Below are 21,982 nucleotides of genomic sequence, written 5' to 3'. Positions count from 1 at the left end.
AAATGGAGACCAAAGCTCTGATACCACTTGTAGGATCGAAAGTATGTCTAGAGGGGGGTGATTAGACTACTTGACCAAATAAAAATCTAGCCTTTTCCCAATTTTAGTTCTTGGCAGATTTTAGCAACTTTGGACAAGTCAAGCAAACTTAACACAATTCAATGAAGCATGCATAGAGTATATGAGCAGCGGAAAGTAAAGCATGTAACTTGCAAGAATGTAAAGGGAAGGGTTTGGAGGATTCAAACGCAATTGGAGACACGGATGTTTTTATCGTGGTTTCGATAGGTGGTGCTATCGTACATCCACGTTGATGGAGACTTCAACCAACGAAGGGTAATGGTTGCGCGAGTCCACGGAGGGCTCCACCCACGAAGGGTCCACGAAGAAGCAATCTTGTCTATCCCACCATGGCCATCGCCCACGAAGGACTTGCCTCACTAGCGGTAGATCTTCACGAAGTAGGCGATCTCCTTGCCCTTACAAACTCCTTGGTTCAACTCCACAATCTTGTCGGAGGCTCCCAAGTGACACCTAGCCAATCTAGGAGACATCACTCTCCAAGAAGTAACAAATGGTGTGTTGATGATGAACTCCTTGCTCTTGTGCTTCAAATGATAGTCTCCCCAACACTCAACTCTCTCTCATAGGATATGGATTTGGTGGAAAGAAGATTTGAGTGGAAAGCAACTTGGGGAAGGCTAGAGATCAAGATTCATATGGTAGGAATGGAATATCTTGGTCTCAACACAAGTGTAGGTGGTTCTCTCTCAGAAAATATAGGTTGGAAGTGTAGGTTTGTTCTGATGGCTCTCTCCACGAACGAAGAGGAGGTGGAGGGGTATTTATAGCCTCCACACAAAATCTAACCATTACACATAACTTCCCAAACTCGGTGGGACCGAATTGTTAAACTCGGTCTGACCGATTTAGCAAAGCTAGTGACCGTTAGGGTTTTCGGTGGGACCGACATGCAACTCGGTAGGACCGATATGATTAAGGTTAGGGCATAACGTAATCTCGGTGAGACCGATTACACAAACTCGGTGAGACCGATTTTGGTAATAAGCTAACCAGAGAGTTGGTCAGGTAAACTCGGTGGGACCGATCGCTCATTTCGATGAGACCGAAACATTACGAAGGGAAAACAGAGAGTTTACATTGCAATCTCGGTGGGACCGATCACTTATCTCGGTGAGACCGAAATGCTATGAAGGGAAACAGAGAGATTACAACCCCATCTCGGTGAGACCGAGATCCCTATCGGTGAGACCGATTTGCCTAGGGTTTGTGGCAGTGGCTATGACATTTGAAACTCGGTGGCGCCGGATAGAAAGAATCAGTGGGGCCGAGTTTGACTTTTGGTTTAGGTCATATGTGGATGTGAGAAAGTAGCTGAGGGTTTTGGAGCATATCACTAAGCATTTTGAGCAAGAACCTCATTAAGCAACACCTCATCCCTCCTTGATAGTATTGGCTTTTCCTATAGACCTTTAGTGATCTTGGATCACTAAAAAAGAAAATGTAGAGCCTTGAGCTTTGAGCTTAAGCCAATCCTTTGTCCTTAGCATTTTGAGGGGTCCACTTTTCTCATCCATGCCATGCCAATCATTGAGCTTTCCTGAGATATTTATTTTGAAATAGCATTAGCTCAATGAGCTATATGTTGTTAGGAATTACCAAAACCACCTAGGGATAGTTGCACTTTCAAGAAGCAAACAATATAGTAAACAACCATCACATGAACATGGCATGATGCACAACCAAGTATGATGCATGTCCGGTTTAATGAGGCATGGCATGGCAAAGTGCAACAAACAACACTACAAATTAATTGGAGCTCAATATGCAACGAGTTGCATATTGACGAAACACCACATCAAATATTTAGTTCTCTCTCGTTTATGTACACAACAATATTAAATGTTGTTAAACATGGCTAGAGGTGAAGCATATGAAAACTACCTATCTAGGCAAGTTTAAATGAGGCCGGAACAACAAACAACAATTCCGGTAAATCTTCATGGGCATAATATGAATTTGGTACTGTTCTGCCCTATACACAATTTTAGAGTTGTTAAACATGCAAAGCAATGCCATCATGTTAAACTAGGCATTTTTCTACCCCATTTACATATAAAGATTATTTAAAATGGAGCTACGGTTATTAAGTTATGAATTAAAGCATTTTAGCATGGCATTTAAGCAAATTTAAACAAGCAGCAGTTTAAACATTTTAAACATGCATGAAAGTTGGATATTATGAAACTAGACAAGATTCTAAGCAACTTTCATATATAAATCATTTTAATCCGATGCATCATTTGTGAGTTACGTTATGCATGAACTAGGAGTACATTTCTGCAAAACTGCAAATCCCTGGAATAAAAGAAAAATCGTTCTGGAGGAAAAAAACATGAAATGAGTCAAAACTGGTCAGCCCAACAGTGGAAAGGGGAGGCGCAGCAGTGGCTCACCATGGGCTTGGCCCATGAGTTGGAGGGGAAGCAGGCTGGGGCGCTGTTGGGCCTGCTGTGGATCTGGCCCACGCGCAAGGCAGCGGTCAACGCCGGCGTGCTGCGTTGCCGTGGTGGTCCGGCGGCGGCGCAGGACGGCGGGGAAGGTCGGAGATGGTGGTGGGGCGAAGGGGCAACCAAATCCGGGGGAGGCCGGCCCGTTTCCAGCAACGACGAGGCTGGCCGGCGATGGGACGGCGAGGTGCGGCACTCCGGCGGCGGTACCTGACCACGGGCAGAGAGAGGTGAGAGGCTTGGGTGAGGGGAGAGAGGGAAGAAAGGGTGCACGGGGAACGAGGTGCGGGCGACCTAGGAGGAGGCGGTCGTCCCCAGCGGCACTCCGGCGAGCCCTGACGTGCTCCGGTGGCCTAGGTCGCCGGCGGGCGGGGAGGAGAAGGTCGGGCGGCGCGAGGAGCTCGGGATTGGGCTCCTCCCGATCCGGATCGAAGATGGCGGCGCGATGCGGGCGTCTCGGGCCCAGATCAGCCCGGGGCGGGCCGCGGATGGGCTCCGGCGGGCCCGTGCGAGAGGTGGAGGGAGGCAGGGGCGACGTGGCACGTAGGGGTTGGCTGCGCGCGGCGACGCTGCTGATGTGGCGGCGGGGGAGTATGCCGGCGCTAAAAACGAGGAAGGCGACGGCGGCTGATGATTTGGGGGCGCGGAAAATGAGGAGGAGGGGAAGGAATGTCCAGATTTGGAAAGGGGGTTCCCTTTTATAGCAAAAATGGCTAGGGTTGGAGTTCTAGGGGATTTTCGGAGCCTCTGATCGTGATCCGACGACTCCGGACGCGAGGAGGGGTAGGTTGGAGCTTGTGGGCTGTGCAGAAGGCCTCGGGCTGAGAGTAGAGAAGAGAGAGCGGCCTAACGTCTGTTTTCGGAGACCGAAAACGTCCGACGTTTGACCGTCCATAATGCCGCTATAGTTTAACGGTTGGGCTATCAAACGAGCTCCGAATGCAATGAAACTTGGCAAGCGGCCTACTGACAATAAAACAACACCGTACGCCAACTTTAATCCCATTCCGAGAACATTTTTCGGCCACTTATAAAATAATATTTCGGACGTGCCGCGGGCGCGTGCAAGTGTGGACGGGCTCAGAATGGACGATGGAAAGAACTGGAAGACCCGGACGGATGTAAGTTTTGAAAACATGCAGATGCAATGTGGATGATGACATGGCAAAGATGCGACACGCAAGCAAATGACAAGGCAACAATAACGAATAATTGAAAGACACCTGACGCAACAGTCACGAGGCGTTACAAGCGGCCAATCCAATGTGCCACCAACTAGCAGGCCCGGTGAGAAAAGAGACGAGCGCATACACATCCGTCTTGTGTCCGCGCCGACGCAAATCCGGCTCAAAAATGGGCCGGGAATGGATTGACAGGCGGACGAAAGCAAACGCCCGTCCATTTAGATCGGCGCGTTTGGTCAACTTTTTTATTCACGTTGATCCAAACGGACAGTCATGGACGAAATGGGTAGCCCATTGGAGTTCTCTAATTTTCCTAAAATAACAACGGAGCCGAGCGACGGCAGAGAGAGTCAAAGATAGACACGAGAAGCGGGAGGATAGCCTGCTTGCGCGGCTGCGACGACTTATTTCCCGGCGATGTCGGCGGCGCAGGCTGCGAGCGCCATCTTGCGGCCGTCCGCGAGTACGCCGCTCAGGGAAGCGGCGTTCTTCTTCACCGATAACCACAACCCCTCCCCGGCTCGCCTCTGCATCCGACGAGGCAGTGCGGAGAGAACCTTGTGAGGCCCCTTTCTTGGCTATTGTTCTCGATTTCTTGGTCTGATTGTATAAGCCCACGCAGTAATCCCCTGGTTCTTGCTCCAACCACTCAATTTGCTTGGGATTTTTTTTCCCTTCCGGTTCTCGCACCGTCGGGCGCCCCGCCCCTTCCATCTTTTAGCAGTTCTGGGGCATAATTTATTTCTGTCAGACTTTAGTTCTGCAGCTATGGAATTGGATTGTGTAGTGTAGATACCAATATGCGCTTGTGTGGTGGCATATTAGCACTGCCTCATATGATCTTATATAACTGGCCTAACTTACAGAAGACCTAGACAAGAGTTAGATGAATGTGAACTTACTCTCGAGCAAATTAGAGGTTTACTAGAAGATAACATCAATTGCTAATGTGTCGAGCTCCACTTGTGAACCTAGAAGGCTAGAATGTGCAACTTGTGTTTTCCTGATGCTACAGAGTATTTCTGAGAGTAGTAATTTTCTGCATAAGTTAGAACGTTCTTTGGAACTGTAATTCTGAATGAGCCATTTTCTGATACTTGAATCTAGCCGAAAGTGGCCATGGCTGATATAATACTTTTCAATAGGAATTAAGTAGAAACAAAACCATGTGCTATTCTCATAATGCCACACGTTCAGTGCAGGGCTTCAAATTGCACCTCCAACTTTAACAGATCCAGAATTTGCCATGTTAAAAGTGGGGAGGCTGATGGCTATCCGCAAACTGAAGAAGATCAGTTAGCTGACGAAGAAACCCTTCAGCGTAATTTGGACAGAGCTATCCGGGAAGAAGATTATGCCCGTGCTGCCAAAATCAGGGACGATCTGCGTGTCCTCCATGAGGATACTGAAGCTTCCGTCCTTGCAGCAAATACACGATTCTACAACGCTTTCAAGAATGGAGATTTTACTGCAATGTACTCTATCTGGGCTAAAGGAGACCACGTGTATGTCGTCCATCCCGGTGCAGGTCGGATATCCGGTTACGATGTGGTCTTGCAAAGCTGGGAGATGGTGTGCAACGCGGACTATGAGTTCCCTCTAAACATTGATCTTAAGAACATAGAGGTTCATGTGCGCGGTGACCTTGGTTATGTTACATGCTTGGAGTTGGTCAAGACCAAAGGAAAATCTTGGGGCAAGCAAATTGCCACCAACGTCTTCGAGAAGATAGATGGCACATGGTATATCTGCATTCACCATGCTTCACACATTGAAGAATGAAATGCTGACATTTTCTGGTGGTTTATGTTGTATATTCCATAGCCGTTGGCGATGTAATGCCATGTGGGGTTATATATGACTGGAATTTACTATTGCTCATGGACTTGACACCTCAAGGAGGTGAAGTCATATTCCGTATCCAAGCTACTTAAGCATAACCCTGATTGACATTGATCCTTGTTGTGAATATGCAGTCAAATGTTTCATGCTTTGCTTGTTGCGACCAATGTTCTGCCAGGGAGTGCTGGATTTGGCAATTTGGCATTAATTTTGCTTGCTAACTTTATATTGGATATCAGGTGGTACTATTGTTTTCGTTTATCAATTTTCATTTTTCTGCATTAGGCCTTTATTTGGAATTCCTTCTACTAGTTTTTTTTGCTGCTTTCTATGTGGAGGTTAGGTTCTTCTGTACTTTTTTTTCTGCTTGTCGGGTAAGCGCCACTCTCTGCCATTCTGGTGGACTTTTCTTAATCCAACTTATGTGTGTTTTGCGATTGTTAAAAGAAGAAAATTCGTTTATAATATTTTGTGCTATCCAGCTCAGGTAGTGTACTGGGCACTAATTCCCCACGAAACAGAACATGGGTGTACAATGGGCACCCAGGTTTGACATCCCAAAATTTCAGAATTTTTAAAAATTTCCTGGTGTGGCTCTCGGGTGCCACACACCTCTATATGAATATAGCATTAGAAAAATATCAGGAAATTCAAAAAATTCTGAAATTTTGGGATATCAAACCTAGGTGCCCAGTGTACACACGTTTTCAGTTTCATGGGGAAATGGGTGCCCGTGTTAATCTCGGTAAAAAAGTCAAAAAAAAATCCTATGTATGGAAAACATTATTTGGATAGATCGTATGTCAGACTGTATTTTCTTCGCCGTGGATACCACGGTCACCCATTTCCCATGAAACTGAATGCGAGTGTACAATGGGCATCCAGGTTTGATATCCCAAAATTTCAGATTTTTTGAAATTTCCTGATATTTTTCTTAATGCTATATTCATATAGGGGTGTGTGGTACCTGGGAGCTCCAATGCATTCCCCCATATATTCGCCACTATTTTCTAAATCAGTGAACTTTTTTAAAATTCGTGTACTTCTTTCAAATTTGTGATTTTATTGAATTATAATTATTTTGAATCTATAAAAAAAGTCAGCAGTTGTCGGCTTTCTCTTTACAGTGAGGGAGCGAGGGAGTCTAGTGAGTGAGCAATACTGGCAAGTGAGGCGAGGATAGCGCTAATTTTGGGCCTCAGCCACCACTTTTCGTCAGTGCTTAAGGCGCTGGGGAGGACTGTCAGAGGTCCGGTTGGAGATGTTATCGCCTAATGGCTCGGACAAATCTTTCTCTCTCCTTTTCCCTTTTTCTTATTTTTTTCTATTTTTAATATAGTTTTATTTTCAGCTATTTACTTTACTTTATCTTTTGACCTTTTCATTTTATTTTTTCATGTATTGTTTACATCTTACTTGAGTTTGTTCACTTTATTTTTAGAATCTGTTTTTTTAATCATTTCGGTGTTAAATACATGAACAATTTCGGTGCTAAGTACATGATTTTCTATTTTCAAAGGATGAAATATCCTATAAAAGCTTGAGTTTTTTTACTCAAAAGAATTTTTCGAGTTTGCACTAAGGCAAAAATCAAAGTAGAGACCTAGTTTCTGGAAAGTAACCCGGTAAGTTCCAAGGGTCAACCTCGCTAAGGGCCTGGTCGGAGCTCTAAGTACATGTAGGTCGGGTGAAGTTTCGATTTTAGTTGAAATCCTCATGTCACGACACTATTTTCACGTGTTGTGTGTGTGTGTGCGCGCGGGGGGGGGGGGGGGGGGGGGGGGGGGGGGGGTGTCGAATATACTCGGGATTATATGAATATGGTATAAGTACAAGTGAAAAGCAATGGAAGACGTATCCATGTATAAGTATGGGATAAGGAGATTTGCTAAGTTGTCTAGGTTGGTTTAGGCTAAAGATTTGCTTTCCTTTGTCATTGGAGACTTGTAATCCAACTCAATTTCAGCCCGACTTTGAAACCAGGGCTTGACGCGTATACAAGGATCCATAGGCCTAAGCAAAAACTCTACATGCCCAACCTCTCTCGAAGAGGCAGGAGCACACTAACAACACATATGGAGTATGGAGCTCTAGTTGCTAGGTTTTTTTTAACTCTTTTAGCCATCAAAGACTCTTTTAATTTGTTTAGAGATAATAAGAGATCGACCAAGGTAGAAAAATAGGGTTGTTACCCACCTCCGCGGTCTTACCAATCGTTGTGTGATTCATCAGCAAGATCTTTCTATCACCCCACATCCATGTTTCCGACTAAGTATACACTCATACACATGGTACGTGAATTTCCTTTTCTTTTGAGGGGAATGGTAAATGAATTTCGTACATCCACATGCATTGTGTTGTATATCTATTAAAAGGTACACTAAGTGTATGTGTGTTAGATAACCATTTCTCTAGCTTGTGTATAGGTCAACCATGTGCAACCATATGCATCAATTGGGCCTCATAAGAGGTGGATACCAACTTTAAAAAATGTGATGGATGCCTCAGAGAGAGAAAGGGGGGATATGGGGGTTCTAGATGTTTGGATTTGGCAAAAAAATGACTTGTGGTTTTATTATGTTTGACCAAAGCGATGACATGTACAAGTCGCATGTTGCCGGCGTGTGCACCATCCCCTTCTTTCCCGGGGAGTTCACCGTCTCCTCCTCCCACACATGCAACGTTCCCTACTCCGACGTGTGCATCATCCCCTCCTCTAGTGTGTGCATTGCCTCTTCGAGATTCCTGGAACGTCTGAGCACTATTTGCGCCTTGTCCCAAAATTCTCGTGCCATTACATCCATTTGTTTCAGATCCAACATGATAAACCGATTCTCTGACTCAATGTGTTCAGTTGTCGCCCGATTCTCCTAAATTTGGAGCCTAGGCGCCTCCATCTCTTCCTGACACCGTCTACACTCTTGCATCACATCTCATCTCGCCCTCTTCTCTTGGTTCTTCTTCTCCTTCATATGTGGTTTTTCTTCCTTCTTCTTCTCGGCGTACTCGGTTCTTATCTTCCCCAACTCATCGACATTTTTTCCATCGCCTCCATCTCTCCTCTCTCTTGAGCTTTTCCTTTCCTCTCTTCCTCTCATCGGGTCGACCCGTGCTAGACACCGGAGTGGGACTTCTAGGCACCTTTTCTTTTGCCTCTCCATCACCATCATCTTCACCATTGTCCATGTCCGGAGAAGTATTGTTGCACTTCTCTGATTTTGGATTGCCGCCATCATACCTCGACTTCCACTTCTCGTGGCCTTCCAAAAAACCCAACAATGTAGGAGGCCAAACAATTTTCCCTTTTACTTTCTCATTTGTCAATACCTTTCTTGTGCTATGGTTTCCTATAACAAACAAATGCTCAAACTGATAAGAATGCTCAAAGTAATGCAAATGTGGCTTAAGAAAACAATAAATTTTCTTACATATTGGTCAATGGTGACACCGCTAGGAGGAACATGCTTCACTTGGTCCAAGTAACCTGACCCGGTACATCTCTTGAATATACTCAGGATTATATGAATATATATGGTATAAGTACGAGTGAAAAGCAATGGAAGACGTATCCATGTATAAGTATGGGATAAGGAGATTTGCTAAGTTGTGAAGGTTGGTTTAGGCTAAAGATTTGCTTTCCTTTGTCATTGGAGACTTGAAATCTAACTCAATTTCAGCCCGACTTCGAAACCAGGGCTTGACGCATATACAAGGATCCATAGGCCTAAGCAAAAACTCTACATGCCCAACCTCTCTCGAAGAGGCAGGAGCACACTAACAACACATATCGAGTATGGAGCTCTAGTTGCTAGGGTTTTTTTAGCTCTTTTAGCCATCAAAGGCTCTTTTAATTTGTTTATAGATAATAAGAGATCGACCAAGGTAGGAAATAGGGTTGTTACCCACCTCCGCCGTCTTACCAATTGTTGTGTGATTCATCAGCAAGATCTTTCTATCACCCCACATCCATGTTTCCGACTAAGTATACACCCATACACATGGTACGTGAATTTCCTTTTCTTTTGCGGGGAATGGTAAATGAATTTCATACATCCACATGCATTGTGTCGTATTTCTATTAAAAGGTACACTAAGTGTATGTGTGTTAGATAACCATTTCTCTAGCTTATGTATAGGTCAACCATGTGCAACCATATGCATCAATTGGGCCTCATAAGAGGTGGATACCAACTTTAAAAAATGTGATGGATGCCTCGGAGAGAAAGGGGGGATATGGGGGTTCTAGATGTTTGGATTTGGCAAAAAAATGACTTGTGGTTTTATTATGTTTGACCAAAGCGATGACATGTACAAGTCGCATGTTGCCGGCGTGTGCACCATCCCCTTCTTTCCCGGGGAGTTCACCGTCTCCTCCTCCGACACATGCAACGTTCCCTACTCAGACGTGTGCATCATCCCCTCCTCTAGTGTGTGCATTGTCTCTTCGAGATTCCTGGAACGTCTGAGCACTATTTGCGCCTTGTCCCAAAATTCTCGTGCCATTACATCCATTTGTTTCAGATCCAACATGATAAACCGATTCTCTGACTCAATGTGTTCAGTTGTCGCCCGATTCTCGGAGCCTAGGCGCCTCCATCTCTTCCTGACACCGTTTACACTCTTGCATCGTATCTCATCTCGCCCTCTTCTCTTGGTTCTTCTTCTCCTTCATCTGTGGTTTTTCTTGCTTCTTCTTCTCGGCGTACTCGGTTCTTATCTTCCCCGACTCATCGACATTTTTTCCATTGCCTCCATCTCTCCTCTCTCTTGAGCTTTTCCTTTCCTCTCTTCCTCTCGTCGAGTCGACCCATGCTAGACACCAGAGTGGGACTTCTAGGCACCTTTTCTTTTGCCTCTCCATCACCATCATCTTCACCATTGTCCATTTCCGGAGAAGTATTGTTGCACTTCTCAGATTTTGGATTGCTGCCGTCATACCTCGACTTCCACTTCTCGCGGCCTTCCAAAAAACCCAACAATGTAGGAGGCCAAATGATTTTCCCTTTTACTTTCTCATTTGTCAATACCTTTCTTGTGCTATGGTTTCCTATAACAAACAAATGCTAAAATTGATAAGAATGCTCAAAGTAATGCAAATGTGGCTTAAGAAAACAATAAATTTTCTTACATATTGGTCAATGGTGACACCGCTAGGAGGAACATGCTTCACTTGGTCCAAGTAACCTGACCCGGCACATCTCTTGAATTCCAAATGTCATCTTGGGGGGGGGGGGGCACATCTCTTGAATCATACCCCATCGGTTTTTGAGAGATTTGAGGCTACACTTTATTCTCCACCCAAGATGACATTTGGAATGCTCCTCGATGTGCTTGCAATACTTTGTGCTCATTTGATCTTTTCCGGTGACTGCATTGAGAGAGATATTTTCCAATCCCCTGGCAAGCACAATATCCTCATTTGAGGTGAAGTTTGCTTCCTGATTTTCTTTCTTCTTCGATGAGCCAGAAGATTCGAATTGATCAAATTCGGTATCTTGTCTGGACACATCCATTTGCTCAAAATGCGACAATGATGCGCCCTCAAGTTTGAAATCATTTGTCCCGTCAGAATCACCAATCACTCTCGAGGAATGCTTCTTTATTGACCGTTGATCTCCCAAAATCACATAATCATCTCTAAATTACAAATATTGCACATTTGCCAATACTTTTCCACGGTCACCTTGCATTCAATCAAACAAAAGAACGTACTTCCTCCGTCCGAAAATACTTGTCATCAAAATGGACAAAAATGGATGTATCTACAACTAAAATACATCTAGATACATCTCCTTTTATTCATTTTGATGACAAGTATTTCCGGACGGAGGGAGTATAAGGCAAAGGATGTCTTTTTTTACCTCATCATCGTTTCTGGTTTGGCATAGGAGTGGGGAGGTGCCCTAGTTTTTTCCCGCTGCGGAACAAAGCGAGGAAGGGCAACGACTCGACCCTTCCTCGTCTTCTTCTTCGATCCCTTTGGTACCGGCAGGGGGAGGCCGCCGCATGCACACGGTGACATAGGATTTGCCACCTCTGTGACCGGTAGTGAGGGCGAGGTGCCGCCCTAGGCGGGGCGGCCGACCGTCGGAGGCGTAACCACCGTCGAAGTCGTGGGATCTAACTCCAAAATGATGGAAGTTGGACGCGAGGGTCGAGGCAACGCCCATGGCATCGTCGGCAAAGACTGGGGACGGCAGGAAGCGGTCAAAGGCGACCCTACGACAAGGAAGGTAGGCTGCGGCATGAGCGGGAAGAGCAGCTGAAGGGGAAAATATCACGTCAAACCGTTTTGGGACAGGGTGAGCTCCAAACATCCTCGCCCTACCACCAAATATGATGGCTCGTGGGCCCGATTTGGAGCCCCTCCAAAACTATAGCGATCAATGGCGGCCTTTCCGGACGAGACTTGCCTGCTCCCCCAGCGTGCGCCCATCCGTGCTCTCGCATACGTGGCATAATTTGATTGGAACAAAATAAGGCCCGGCCCTACCCCTTAAAATCAGAGAGGAAGATGATTAGATTAGAAAGAAAAAGAAGAAAAAAAACAGCCGTAGGATGAAGTGGGAGCACGGATGGGAGCATGGGGAGGGAACAGGCAAGCCGGATCCAGCCTTTCCGTCCAAGACCGTCATAATGGCCGTTACTATGGCGATCGGGCCGTTTATGTGGATTTATTTTGTGCTATCTTAAAAGATGAATAAATTATATGTTTATCCTGAAGTGAAGATCAAGCCTCCAATGATACGACCAAAGAGGAGAAGTGAAGATCGAGCCTCCAATGATACGACCAAAGAGGACGCATATGTACGTGAGTGTCGTTATAATAGTATACTGGGATTCTGCTCCGTACGCTCTATGGAAGCAGAGCCAAACTTGGGCAATAAGCTTATTGAATTGTTCACGGACACGGGTAAACTAGCGACCAACTTGGTCAATAAGCCCACAACTGCCCGTCCTTCCTCAAGAGTCCCCTCTCCTTCCTCTCCAAGAAAAGTAGAGCCAAACCAAACCAGCAACAAACTCCGCCACGCCGCCTGCGCCCCCACACCCACGCCGCCTCCCTCTCTCCCCTTCGCGAGCACCGGCGGAGGACCGCGGAGCGCGACGATGGTGCTGCCACTGATGAAGCTCGGCTTGCTCGCGTTCCGGACGCTGAGCAAGCCCGTCGCCAATAAACTCAAGCGCAACGCCGGCATCCACCCCAGGTTCCGCGGGTTCATCATCGACGTCGCGCAGGTGACGTTCCGTCAGTTCATCCCCCATATTACCTCGCCCGTGCCTCTGATCCTGGTGTCTGCAAGTTGGGGGGGCGCCTGCACTTCTTGATCGCTTCTGTCCAGTACGGTCTGGAGGACCGGAGCGGATCTTCCTTCCGTGTTTCTTTGCTCTGTATCTCTCTTGACGATCTCAAGCGGGGGAAGTGCATGACAAAATGCTTATTAGAAAAGGCGTGAGGACCTGCCTCTGTTTTTACTGGCTAATTCTGAGTTGGTGACAGCATTGGTCTGATATGTCGCAGAATCGAATCGATTTCATGCTTGGGCGTGTGGGATAATTGGCGATTTAGGTACCCTGTTCTTTAATGTGGACACATGGTAGTTCTTTGAGATTCTGAATGCTGATGTTACACAAAAGGAATATCTAAGCGATGACAATTTACAGTGATTCCTTACAGTCTTACAGATCAGTTTAGAATGATCATGGAACCCTCTGTGAACAACATACGTCAATGATCACCATCAAAATGTCACGTTACTTCTTGCTGACAGTGAAAGGACCTATGTAGTACTCCTATATGCTATTGATGTGGATAGAGTGTATGTGTCGTCATGTGAAGTATTGTTGATGATGATGTTCAATTCTTGTGGAACGCTTCAAAGAATTTCTCGGTTGAGATTTACTCATACAAGAACTGAATAACAATTTTGCCATGTCCTCTTCGGTTTGCAGTTTATTGATCTGTTCAAAGAATTATAAATTTGGATGCACTCTGTTTCTCTTGCATAGAGTACAGTAAACAATATATATATATATATATATATATATATATATATATATATATATATATATATATATATATATAATACATTGTGTGAGTGTGATTACTGTATTGACAAGATGTATGCCCCACTATGTTCAGGCAAACCATCGTTTAGCAACAAACATGCAGAGGCGGCTTATTGGACGTGCGACTGACATTCACATCCGGCCCCTGAATGAAGAGAAAGCTATTCAAGCTGCTACAGATCTTCTTGGTGAACTGTTCATTTTCTCGGTAAGTACTCTGGACCGAAATGGACTGTTGAGTTATTAACAATTTTCTGTAATGCATATGGAAGAACTAAAAACCCAACAAGTCCAAGAATCTGGTTTCTGTTATCACTAACTGTCCTAGATCTTCAGACCCCTAGAAATACTTGATGATTGTATGATGGCAGATGATTACAACTGACATGGACTCCCACGTAATTTCTCAGGTTGCTTGTGGTGCAATAATCTTTGAGGTTCATAGAAGTGGCAAGTCAGAAGCCAGAAAAGAAGAGGCCCGTAAGAAGGCACTGGAGGTAAGATGATTGGTTCATTGTCCGATCGGTTGTGGTCGTGTTTTGTTTTTATTTGCACCACTGTCTGGTACTCGTTGACTCAAATGCTTTTCACTTTTATTCCCTCCATTCCTAAATATAAGACTTTTTAGAGATTCTAATACGGACTACATACGAAGCAAAATGAGTGAATCTACACTCTAACATACGTCTATACATTCGTATGTAGTCCGTATTGAAATCTCTAAAAAGGCTTATATTTAGAAACGGGGGGAATAAAATTTGGTTGTTTGCATCGCGTGATGCAGAGGCTGGGGTAGTCCTCTTTTCGGGAAAAAAGATGACAGTTTTCACGCTTCCATATTTATTGATGCAGAGGCCGGGGGATAGCCTCCTTTTTGAAAAAAAAACACTTCCATATTTATAATGGAAAACATGAGATTTCTAGGATATATCACGATCAAGTACACGACAGAAAGTGCCAGTAATCTGTGTTGTGGACTCTACTGTCAAGAATTCAGATTTCTCTCGGTTATGAACAGCTATTTTTATCCTACATATCAAGAGACAAAACAAATCGCTGACAGTTTATTTGGAACATGCCCTACATACAATCTTGTCAACAGTTGTGCGGAGATGATCGACTCTTTTTTCATGTTTATAAAAATGGCAGGAAATAAAGGAGAAGATGGAGGAGCTCGAGAGAGAAAAGCAGATGATGAAGCTGAGGGTGGCCGAGGTGGAGCGGGTGACGAGGGTAGGGGGAGGGTGGCCGTGGGTTCTTCCAAGGGCCTTCACTTCGGGCGCAGCCCAGCCAGAGCCAGAGCCAGAGCAAGCAGCTCAGCAGCCCACGGCTGCTTAGCTGCCGATGGCAGATGCAGATCGCCTCCGTAGGCAGTTCCTTAAATGATTCCATTCCATCGCGTTGGAAAACCAGCGCTGAGATTTGTGTAGCGCGTGTTGTGAATAGTTTGTCCCGAGAGGTTTGGTCTGAATTGGAGCTGTCGATGGAGGATGATATATTCCTTTCTTTCTTTTGTTGACATCAGAGGATGATATGTTCCTGGTAGTAACGAGGTGCCTGGAATTGTAGTTACTTCGTATTCAGACTTAAGAGTTATACTAATATTAGAGAGTAATCAAGTTAACAGCTCAAGTGGTAATTCCTTTTGGCATGAAAGTGATTTTTAAGGACTCTGGTATTGGAATATTAGCAGAACAAACACGGAACAGACATTGAGAAATTTTGTCAGGAAGCGAAGAGTATTAACCACGAACGGTCTCATCCACAAACGTATTCTGGCAGGAGAAAATGCACCTGAAAATAACAATGACTGGGATCCACTGAAATAAGTCTCTTCGTATTGCATATCATTATTTACTGCATTTACACTAAACCCCGACAAAATAACCCTGTAGTACTACCTAGAGAACGAGCAAATTTATAGCTTCAAAGCCGCACGACTTTTCTTTGGGAGAAAGACAAAAAATAAACATCATGGTACAATTAAGAAGGAACGTCGGTCCTTCCGTGATCGTCGGACGAACCCCTGCTAACACTAGTCGAACTCTAGAACCACCTTGCCAGGCACCAGTCTTTTCTCCTTGGCCTCATGAGCTTCTCTTACTTGGCTGATAGGAAAAGTCTTCTCCACAGGTATCTGTAGTTTTCCAGCTCCGGACAGCCTCTGGATCTCATGGAGACCGTCAGGATCAGCTCTCATGTATGTCCACCAGTACTCTGAAATTATATTAGATTGGATGGGAACAGCATTTGTTAAGAACAACATCTTGCACAGATAATGGAATACTCCATCCATCCAGAAAACCTATCAGAGAAATGGATGTATCTAGAAGTATTTTAGTTCTAGATACATCCATTTTTATCCATTTCCGGACGGAGGGGGTATATGCTACTTCCTCCGTCCGGAAAAGCTTGTCCCTCAAATGAATGTATCTAGCATCAAGTTAGTGTTAGATACATCCATTTGAGGGACAAGTTTGGGACAAGCTTTTTCGGACAGAGGGAGTACCTAGATAGCTAGGGAAAGCATTTTATAAAACTAAAACCACCAAATCCTAGTGGTGTTTGTAATTCAACTAAAGAATGCACTTTGTATTGCTTGCTTCTTTTTCTTATTTGTTGCTAAAACAGCATTTTCTTGGACAGTTACTGACCAAGTTCTAGATGGCAGCAATCAGCTTGTGATTGGAATTGTGGGCCTCGACAGATTATAAACAGTTACCACATAATCTATAGTGATTAAATAGGATCCCTCAGACTCAGATATAATAACAAGTTCCAAAACGAATTATACTATTGGATCAAAATATACAGGCCAACGGAGCTCTTTACCTATTCCATGAGAACAACGATACTGCATCTGTTTCTTCAATAAAGTAGCAGTAGCAGCAGGAAGTCCCACATATAATCCATATCTATCTGCTAGTGAAGCTGCTTCTCCCTAATTCATGTAAAAGGGAAGACAATAAGGAAAGGAGAAATAAAAGAAACACACGGAAAGATTAAACGTGCAGATTGATTACCTGAAGGGTCATATAATGTCCGCCTCTTCTCAGAAGATTAATGCCAACTCTTTCAGTTTCAGCTATTCCTATTGTATCTAACACGGCATCAAACTTTCCTGTAACCGTCGATTCAGTATCCTGTAGTGTACAATGTAAAACATAAACATCATGGACGAAATGCTATTCAAGGCTAGGAATTTCTTGAGAAGAGAATCAGAACATATGAGAGGGTAGCGCCTTAACTATTTCACCAAACTGCAGAAAAGATTATTTACCCCTGACACAAAGTTCTTTCATGCTTTCTCAGATATGGAGAATAACTAACAATTTCAGAATGTTATGTTATATGTATACATCAGATCACACAGACACATGGAGTTGCACAACAGCTCAAGCTCACATTCAGAACTACTGGCACCAAGAGCATGGTCGATAAATCTAAAAATACTGCCGTACTGCAGTTTTGCAAGGAAAGAAATAGTAGTAACACCAGACCTAAGTAAAGCCACTCTGTACGTATCAGACACATCCTGCTAAACTGCATAAGTAATTTTGCTGCTTCATAGCATCGAAAAGAATTGGGAGATTCAGCAAAATACATGAAAGGGGATAATAATACACAACAGCTAGCAGTTTCTTGTACTCAGCATCACAGAGCAAAGTGGAGTTGAAAAAGTGATGATTCTAGGTTCCCCTTTTTTCATTTATGCATGAACTTACCAGCTCATATAGCAATAAAACTAGAGTGATAGATAAAAGCGACAGAAATGAAATGTGCTGTCCTAGTACCATATTATTACATAACTATCCCACTATATGCATTCTTATTCTGCTAAAAGAATGATAATTATACAGTGAAATATCGACACAAACCAGGGACATACATGACTATGCTATGTTGTTGAGGTCAAAATATTGGAAGGTCAAGAGACTTCTGACTTCTGAAGGATTTTTACCTCTCTGGCGTAATCAATAGCCTTTTCAGCACCGGCTGCCAAAACTTGCTCGATACTTTGGGCTCCACAGGTAGCTGAAACACTACATCCTGCAGCTACCGCAAGCTGAACAGCAGAAAGCCCAACTGCTCCTCCTCCACCAAGCACAAGTAATCTTTGTCTAAAATAAAAATTGATTGCGCCCAGTTCATAAGAATGGAAAAATAAACTTTAATATGATGGCATTTAATCAGGATTGTTGGCCTAGCTAACAGATTGGCTTTCAGAACAATCAAAAGGGAAGTGCAGCGTTCCAGGCTTCCTGCAGAGTTGCCAAGTATTACCTCCGTCGCAAATTACTTGTCTCAGATTTGTCTAGACTCTAGATACAGATGTATCTAATACTAAAACGTGCCAAAACTATACTAAAACAAATCTAGGACAAGTAATTTGGGACGGAGGGAGTACACGGTAGAAGCTGAGAGAAACTGTAGCACAAAATATAACAAATATTCCTAAAACTTCACATAAATTAACTTTTGACAGTAACATGCTTCTGGTTGGCTGCTGAATACGCAAATGGGAGGAGGACAAATATAATTGCCAAAGAAAATTCAGCATAATTCAGAAATCATCTATTGCATACCTACCTAGATCATGAGCATAGCAGTAAATAGTGGTCATATTAACAATATTCAGTAAATCAACCAATGTGCGACCAATTCACAAGAAACAGCAACAAAGGCAACTTGTCAAACTGTGGTGTGCAATATAACATACCCTTTAGAAATTCCAGCAGTACCATATAAAGCACGCCACGCAGTCAACGCAGCAAACGGAATTGCACTGGCCTCCTGTAATATAAACAAAAATTAGCTCTCGCTGCTCGTAAGGAGCCTTTTTTTCAAGCAGGTAACCAAACTAAACACCATGTCTTCAGTCATCAACTAACTTAAGAAAAAATAAAATTCTTCTCTCCATCACCAAATGTAAAAAAATAACAGACCCTTTGCTGAATATGTAAAAAATAACTATCAAATGTGCACCCTTGAAACTGATTAAAAATTATATCTTGTATATATTAGAGGCTGAAACAGGGTATATGTCCAAAACTAGATCAAATCATTATAGTAAAACTATTGAATAATCTAGGTGGACAAACTGAAAGTAATCCTGAATTGGACTTTTGAAGAAATAGTAGAATGCAAAGGGTAGGATTTCAGTGAGCTCCTACCACATGAGTGAGCGTAGATGGTTTAGAAGTAAGCTCATCCTGTGAAAGAACTGCATAATCAGCACATGTCCCTCTAATCGCTGTTGGATGCAAGGCACCAAACACTTCTTGCCCAATATAGAATGACGACACAGAAGTCCCTGTAGCTGCAACTTCACCACTGATGTCCCGGCCAATGATGAGAGGTAGGAGTGGCTCGAATATGCAACGGCCATAGCCAGACCGCATCTGCCGATAAACAATACATTTACCAAGTAAACATTCCACAATTAGCAATGGAATGATATAATCTTAAAGCAGATCCATTTATTCTGAGAACAGAACAGTACATCTCATATTCTGATAACACCCATCATGTGTCATCTGGGACCAAAAATGTATTAACTCTAATGTTTATTATAGCAGTCTTTCATTGAAATGGCGGTAATCCTCACACTATTCAGTAGCAAGCGTCGCAACAAATTAGTGAGTGGCCAATAAATTCCTACAATGCGATCGGTTCAGATAAAACAGGCGCCCGACGACCCAAGCTAATCCTAATTCCCAGCATGTCATCAGAAACGAAAGAGAAAGTGACTGTTTTCACCAGACAGTTCAGTCCCAAGGTGGGGAGGGGGTGTCCAAAATGGGGGGAGTGCTCACTCGCAGGTCGAGGGGGTTGATGGAGACGGCGCGCGCGCGCACGAGCACCTCCCCGGGCTTCAGATCGGGCGCGGGCACCCCCTGCCTCACCTGCAGCACCTCCGGCCCGCCGAACCGCGGCACCACCACCTCGCGGCCGCTCTTCCCCGCCGCCGCCGTCGACAAGGGCCGCGCTCCCGGGATCCGGCGGCGAGCCCTGGCCACCGCCCTCCACCACATCGCGGCGAGGTCACAGCGAGGGGGCGGGGGATCCCAGGCCTCGTGACCTAGTGACGGATGCGGAGGCGGCCTGCTGGTGAGAGGCGACAATGGCGACACCCCTGCTCGGTTGGGCGACCGGAGGAGGAGACGGGGGGAGGCGGGGAGAGAGGGTTAAGAATAATCGAGCCTCGTGAGACTCACATGTGGGGACAGGGGAAGGGAGGCTTTACGTGTCCTCACGCGGGCAGACGTGGCTCGAGGGGAATTCGAGCTCGCGGCGACGGTGGACGCACGGGCGAGGTGGGTGCGATGTGTCCGGCTCCCAGCCAGGGGTCGCGGCGTCGGAGGATGGAGAGATCTCGTCCGTCCGTTGGACTTCACTCTTTGTACGGCTCTAGACTCGTGCTACGGTGATCTTCCATTAATTCAGCAGGTTATACACATAAGGTGTTAGATTTTGGAGCAAAAGAGTCTAGATGATACTCCTATACTTTTCTAAAGGAACAAAAAGAGTCTAGGTGATACATATTCACTTCTTTTGCAGAAAAGGGCTCAACGCCAGGTACTTTATTCATTTCATCATTTGGTTGCCATCAACAAACTTCAGTCGGGTTTTACGTTCGATTTGGTGGGTACCGAGGGGGTCGAAGGGGATTGAGGGGATTAAATCCCTTTACAGGTCAAAATCACCCTCGATTCTCTCCAATCTCCTATGATCTCCTTGCAGCTAAAATCCCCTTCATTTTTTCATTGCATATCTTTTCTAAATGCAATGTAATTTTTCTAGAAAAAGAAGACACCTCTTCCTTCTGTCGACTAGGAGGCCCTTTCTCTATTTTTATCGATAGGTCGTTACCTCCACGTGCTAGGCACACCCAACCAACCACCAAAATATCTACCATTTAGGACGCTTGTCCCACTTAGCATGAATAGACGTGATTGCACGGTAATCCAAGGGCCAGAGACGACCAGGGAGACCAGACTGCCCAATTTCAATGTTCTAAGAAAATGAAAGACATATTTTAAGCACTATGGGCCCATAATACCGAAAAGCTGCTAGATATTGTTATATCAAAAGTGATGACAATGTTTCTCTTACACAAATTAAAGGGACCGTCAAGAAAAAAGGATATTGTGGTCACTACAACACATAAGGACCTCCAAAAAGGAAAGGAAAAAGTAATTTATTCATTTTGCATCGGTCGACTTCGCCTCAAAGATGAACCCCTATCGATGCAAGGCTATGAATAAGGTGCATGGAATCACTCTCGATGATCACATGACCCTACTAGGGTACCATATCAGCCCGAGAGTGAGGGCCTTCTAGGACTCCCACATAGAGCTTGCAGACTTTTGAAAGGATGTCGAAGAGAGGCAACCATGTTGACAAGAAATATCCACCTAGGTCATGCAAGACAAGTGACCGGTAGCATACATTCATGTTGACAATGACAGAGTTGTAGTCTTTGGTGGAGAATACACTCAACTAAGCTTTAGAGGAGGAAAGGAGGAGATATGGACCCACCAAGAAGGGGCAACAAGGCTGTTGGCAAGGCGAAACATGACAAATCTAAAAGGGCAATTTATTCAATGGGGAGGGTGCCCATATGGAGATGAACGACAACTACACCACATGATAAGACAAGTTATTCAAAGGCAAAGCTAGTATATATACTAGTAAACAAAGGTTGGAACCCCTCCCAAGGTGACAATGACTAGCCAAATAAGCAAGGAACTGGGTGAACGGAGGTGGTGCTAGAAGTTGGAGCCTCGTGGAAGTCACACGATCTTGCTGATCTCAGAGTGATGTTGGGTGGTGTGTTTTGCGAATGGGAGACTCCAAACATGAAATTAATATGAACATACCGTTATTCCATGTAGAATCAAAGAAATTTGCCATAATTTGTCCACACAAGATTCACTTGTGATTAAGTTGTGGTCAATGACCATGGTGTTAGGCGCCATAACATCGCACTCAAATGGTCTCCCTTGTTTGTGTCATACGCATAGATGTCATAAGAAAGTTGAGAAAGCAATCTCGCTAATGCATGATATATTATAGATCAAGGAGAAACAAGAGATTGATGACCCACAAGTATAGGGGATCTATCGTAGCCTTTTCGATAAGTAAGAGTGTCGAACCCAATGAGGAGCAGAAGGAAATGATAAGTGGTTTTCAGCAAGGTATTCTCTGCAAGCACTGAAATTGTCAGTAACAGATAGTTTCTGTGATAAGGTAATTGGTAACGAGCAACAAGTAATAAAAGTAAACAAGGTGCAGCAAGATGGCCCAATCCTTTTTGTAGCAAAGGACAAGCCTAGACAAACTCTTATATGA

General features: G+C 44.4%; 2 protein-coding genes and 1 pseudogene across 2 annotated transcripts; 2 read left to right on the top strand and 1 right to left on the bottom strand.

The window, feature by feature from the left end:
- Positions 1 to 2,478: 2,478 nt before the first annotated feature.
- On the top strand, positions 2,479 to 6,571 carry LOC123058574 (uncharacterized; annotated as a pseudogene).
- Positions 6,572 to 12,450: 5,879 nt separating this feature from the next.
- On the top strand, positions 12,451 to 15,246 carry LOC123062081 (OPA3-like protein). Its single transcript, XM_044485416.1, has 4 exons — positions 12,451 to 12,796; positions 13,701 to 13,835; positions 14,038 to 14,124; positions 14,777 to 15,246. Exons 1-4 carry the CDS (start codon positions 12,668 to 12,670, stop codon positions 14,963 to 14,965), a joined length of 540 nt encoding a protein of 179 aa, XP_044341351.1. The 5' UTR covers positions 12,451 to 12,667; the 3' UTR covers positions 14,966 to 15,246.
- A 202-nt stretch (positions 15,247 to 15,448) lies between these two features.
- On the bottom strand, positions 15,449 to 19,851 carry LOC123062079 (reticulon-4-interacting protein 1, mitochondrial). Its single transcript, XM_044485415.1, has 7 exons — positions 19,444 to 19,851; positions 18,802 to 19,029; positions 18,348 to 18,421; positions 17,589 to 17,748; positions 16,651 to 16,770; positions 16,460 to 16,568; positions 15,449 to 15,844 (listed from the first exon to the last, which is right to left on the bottom strand). The coding sequence occupies exons 1-7, from the start codon at positions 19,660 to 19,662 to the stop codon at positions 15,663 to 15,665; spliced, it is 1,092 nt and encodes a 363-aa protein (XP_044341350.1). The 5' UTR covers positions 19,663 to 19,851; the 3' UTR covers positions 15,449 to 15,662.
- Positions 19,852 to 21,982: the final 2,131 nt, after the last annotated feature.

This window comes from Triticum aestivum, chromosome 3A (genome assembly GCF_018294505.1).
Source record: "Triticum aestivum cultivar Chinese Spring chromosome 3A, IWGSC CS RefSeq v2.1, whole genome shotgun sequence".
Taxonomy (NCBI): domain Eukaryota; kingdom Viridiplantae; phylum Streptophyta; class Magnoliopsida; order Poales; family Poaceae; genus Triticum; species Triticum aestivum.
This window is presented reverse-complemented; position numbering and strand designations above follow the sequence as displayed.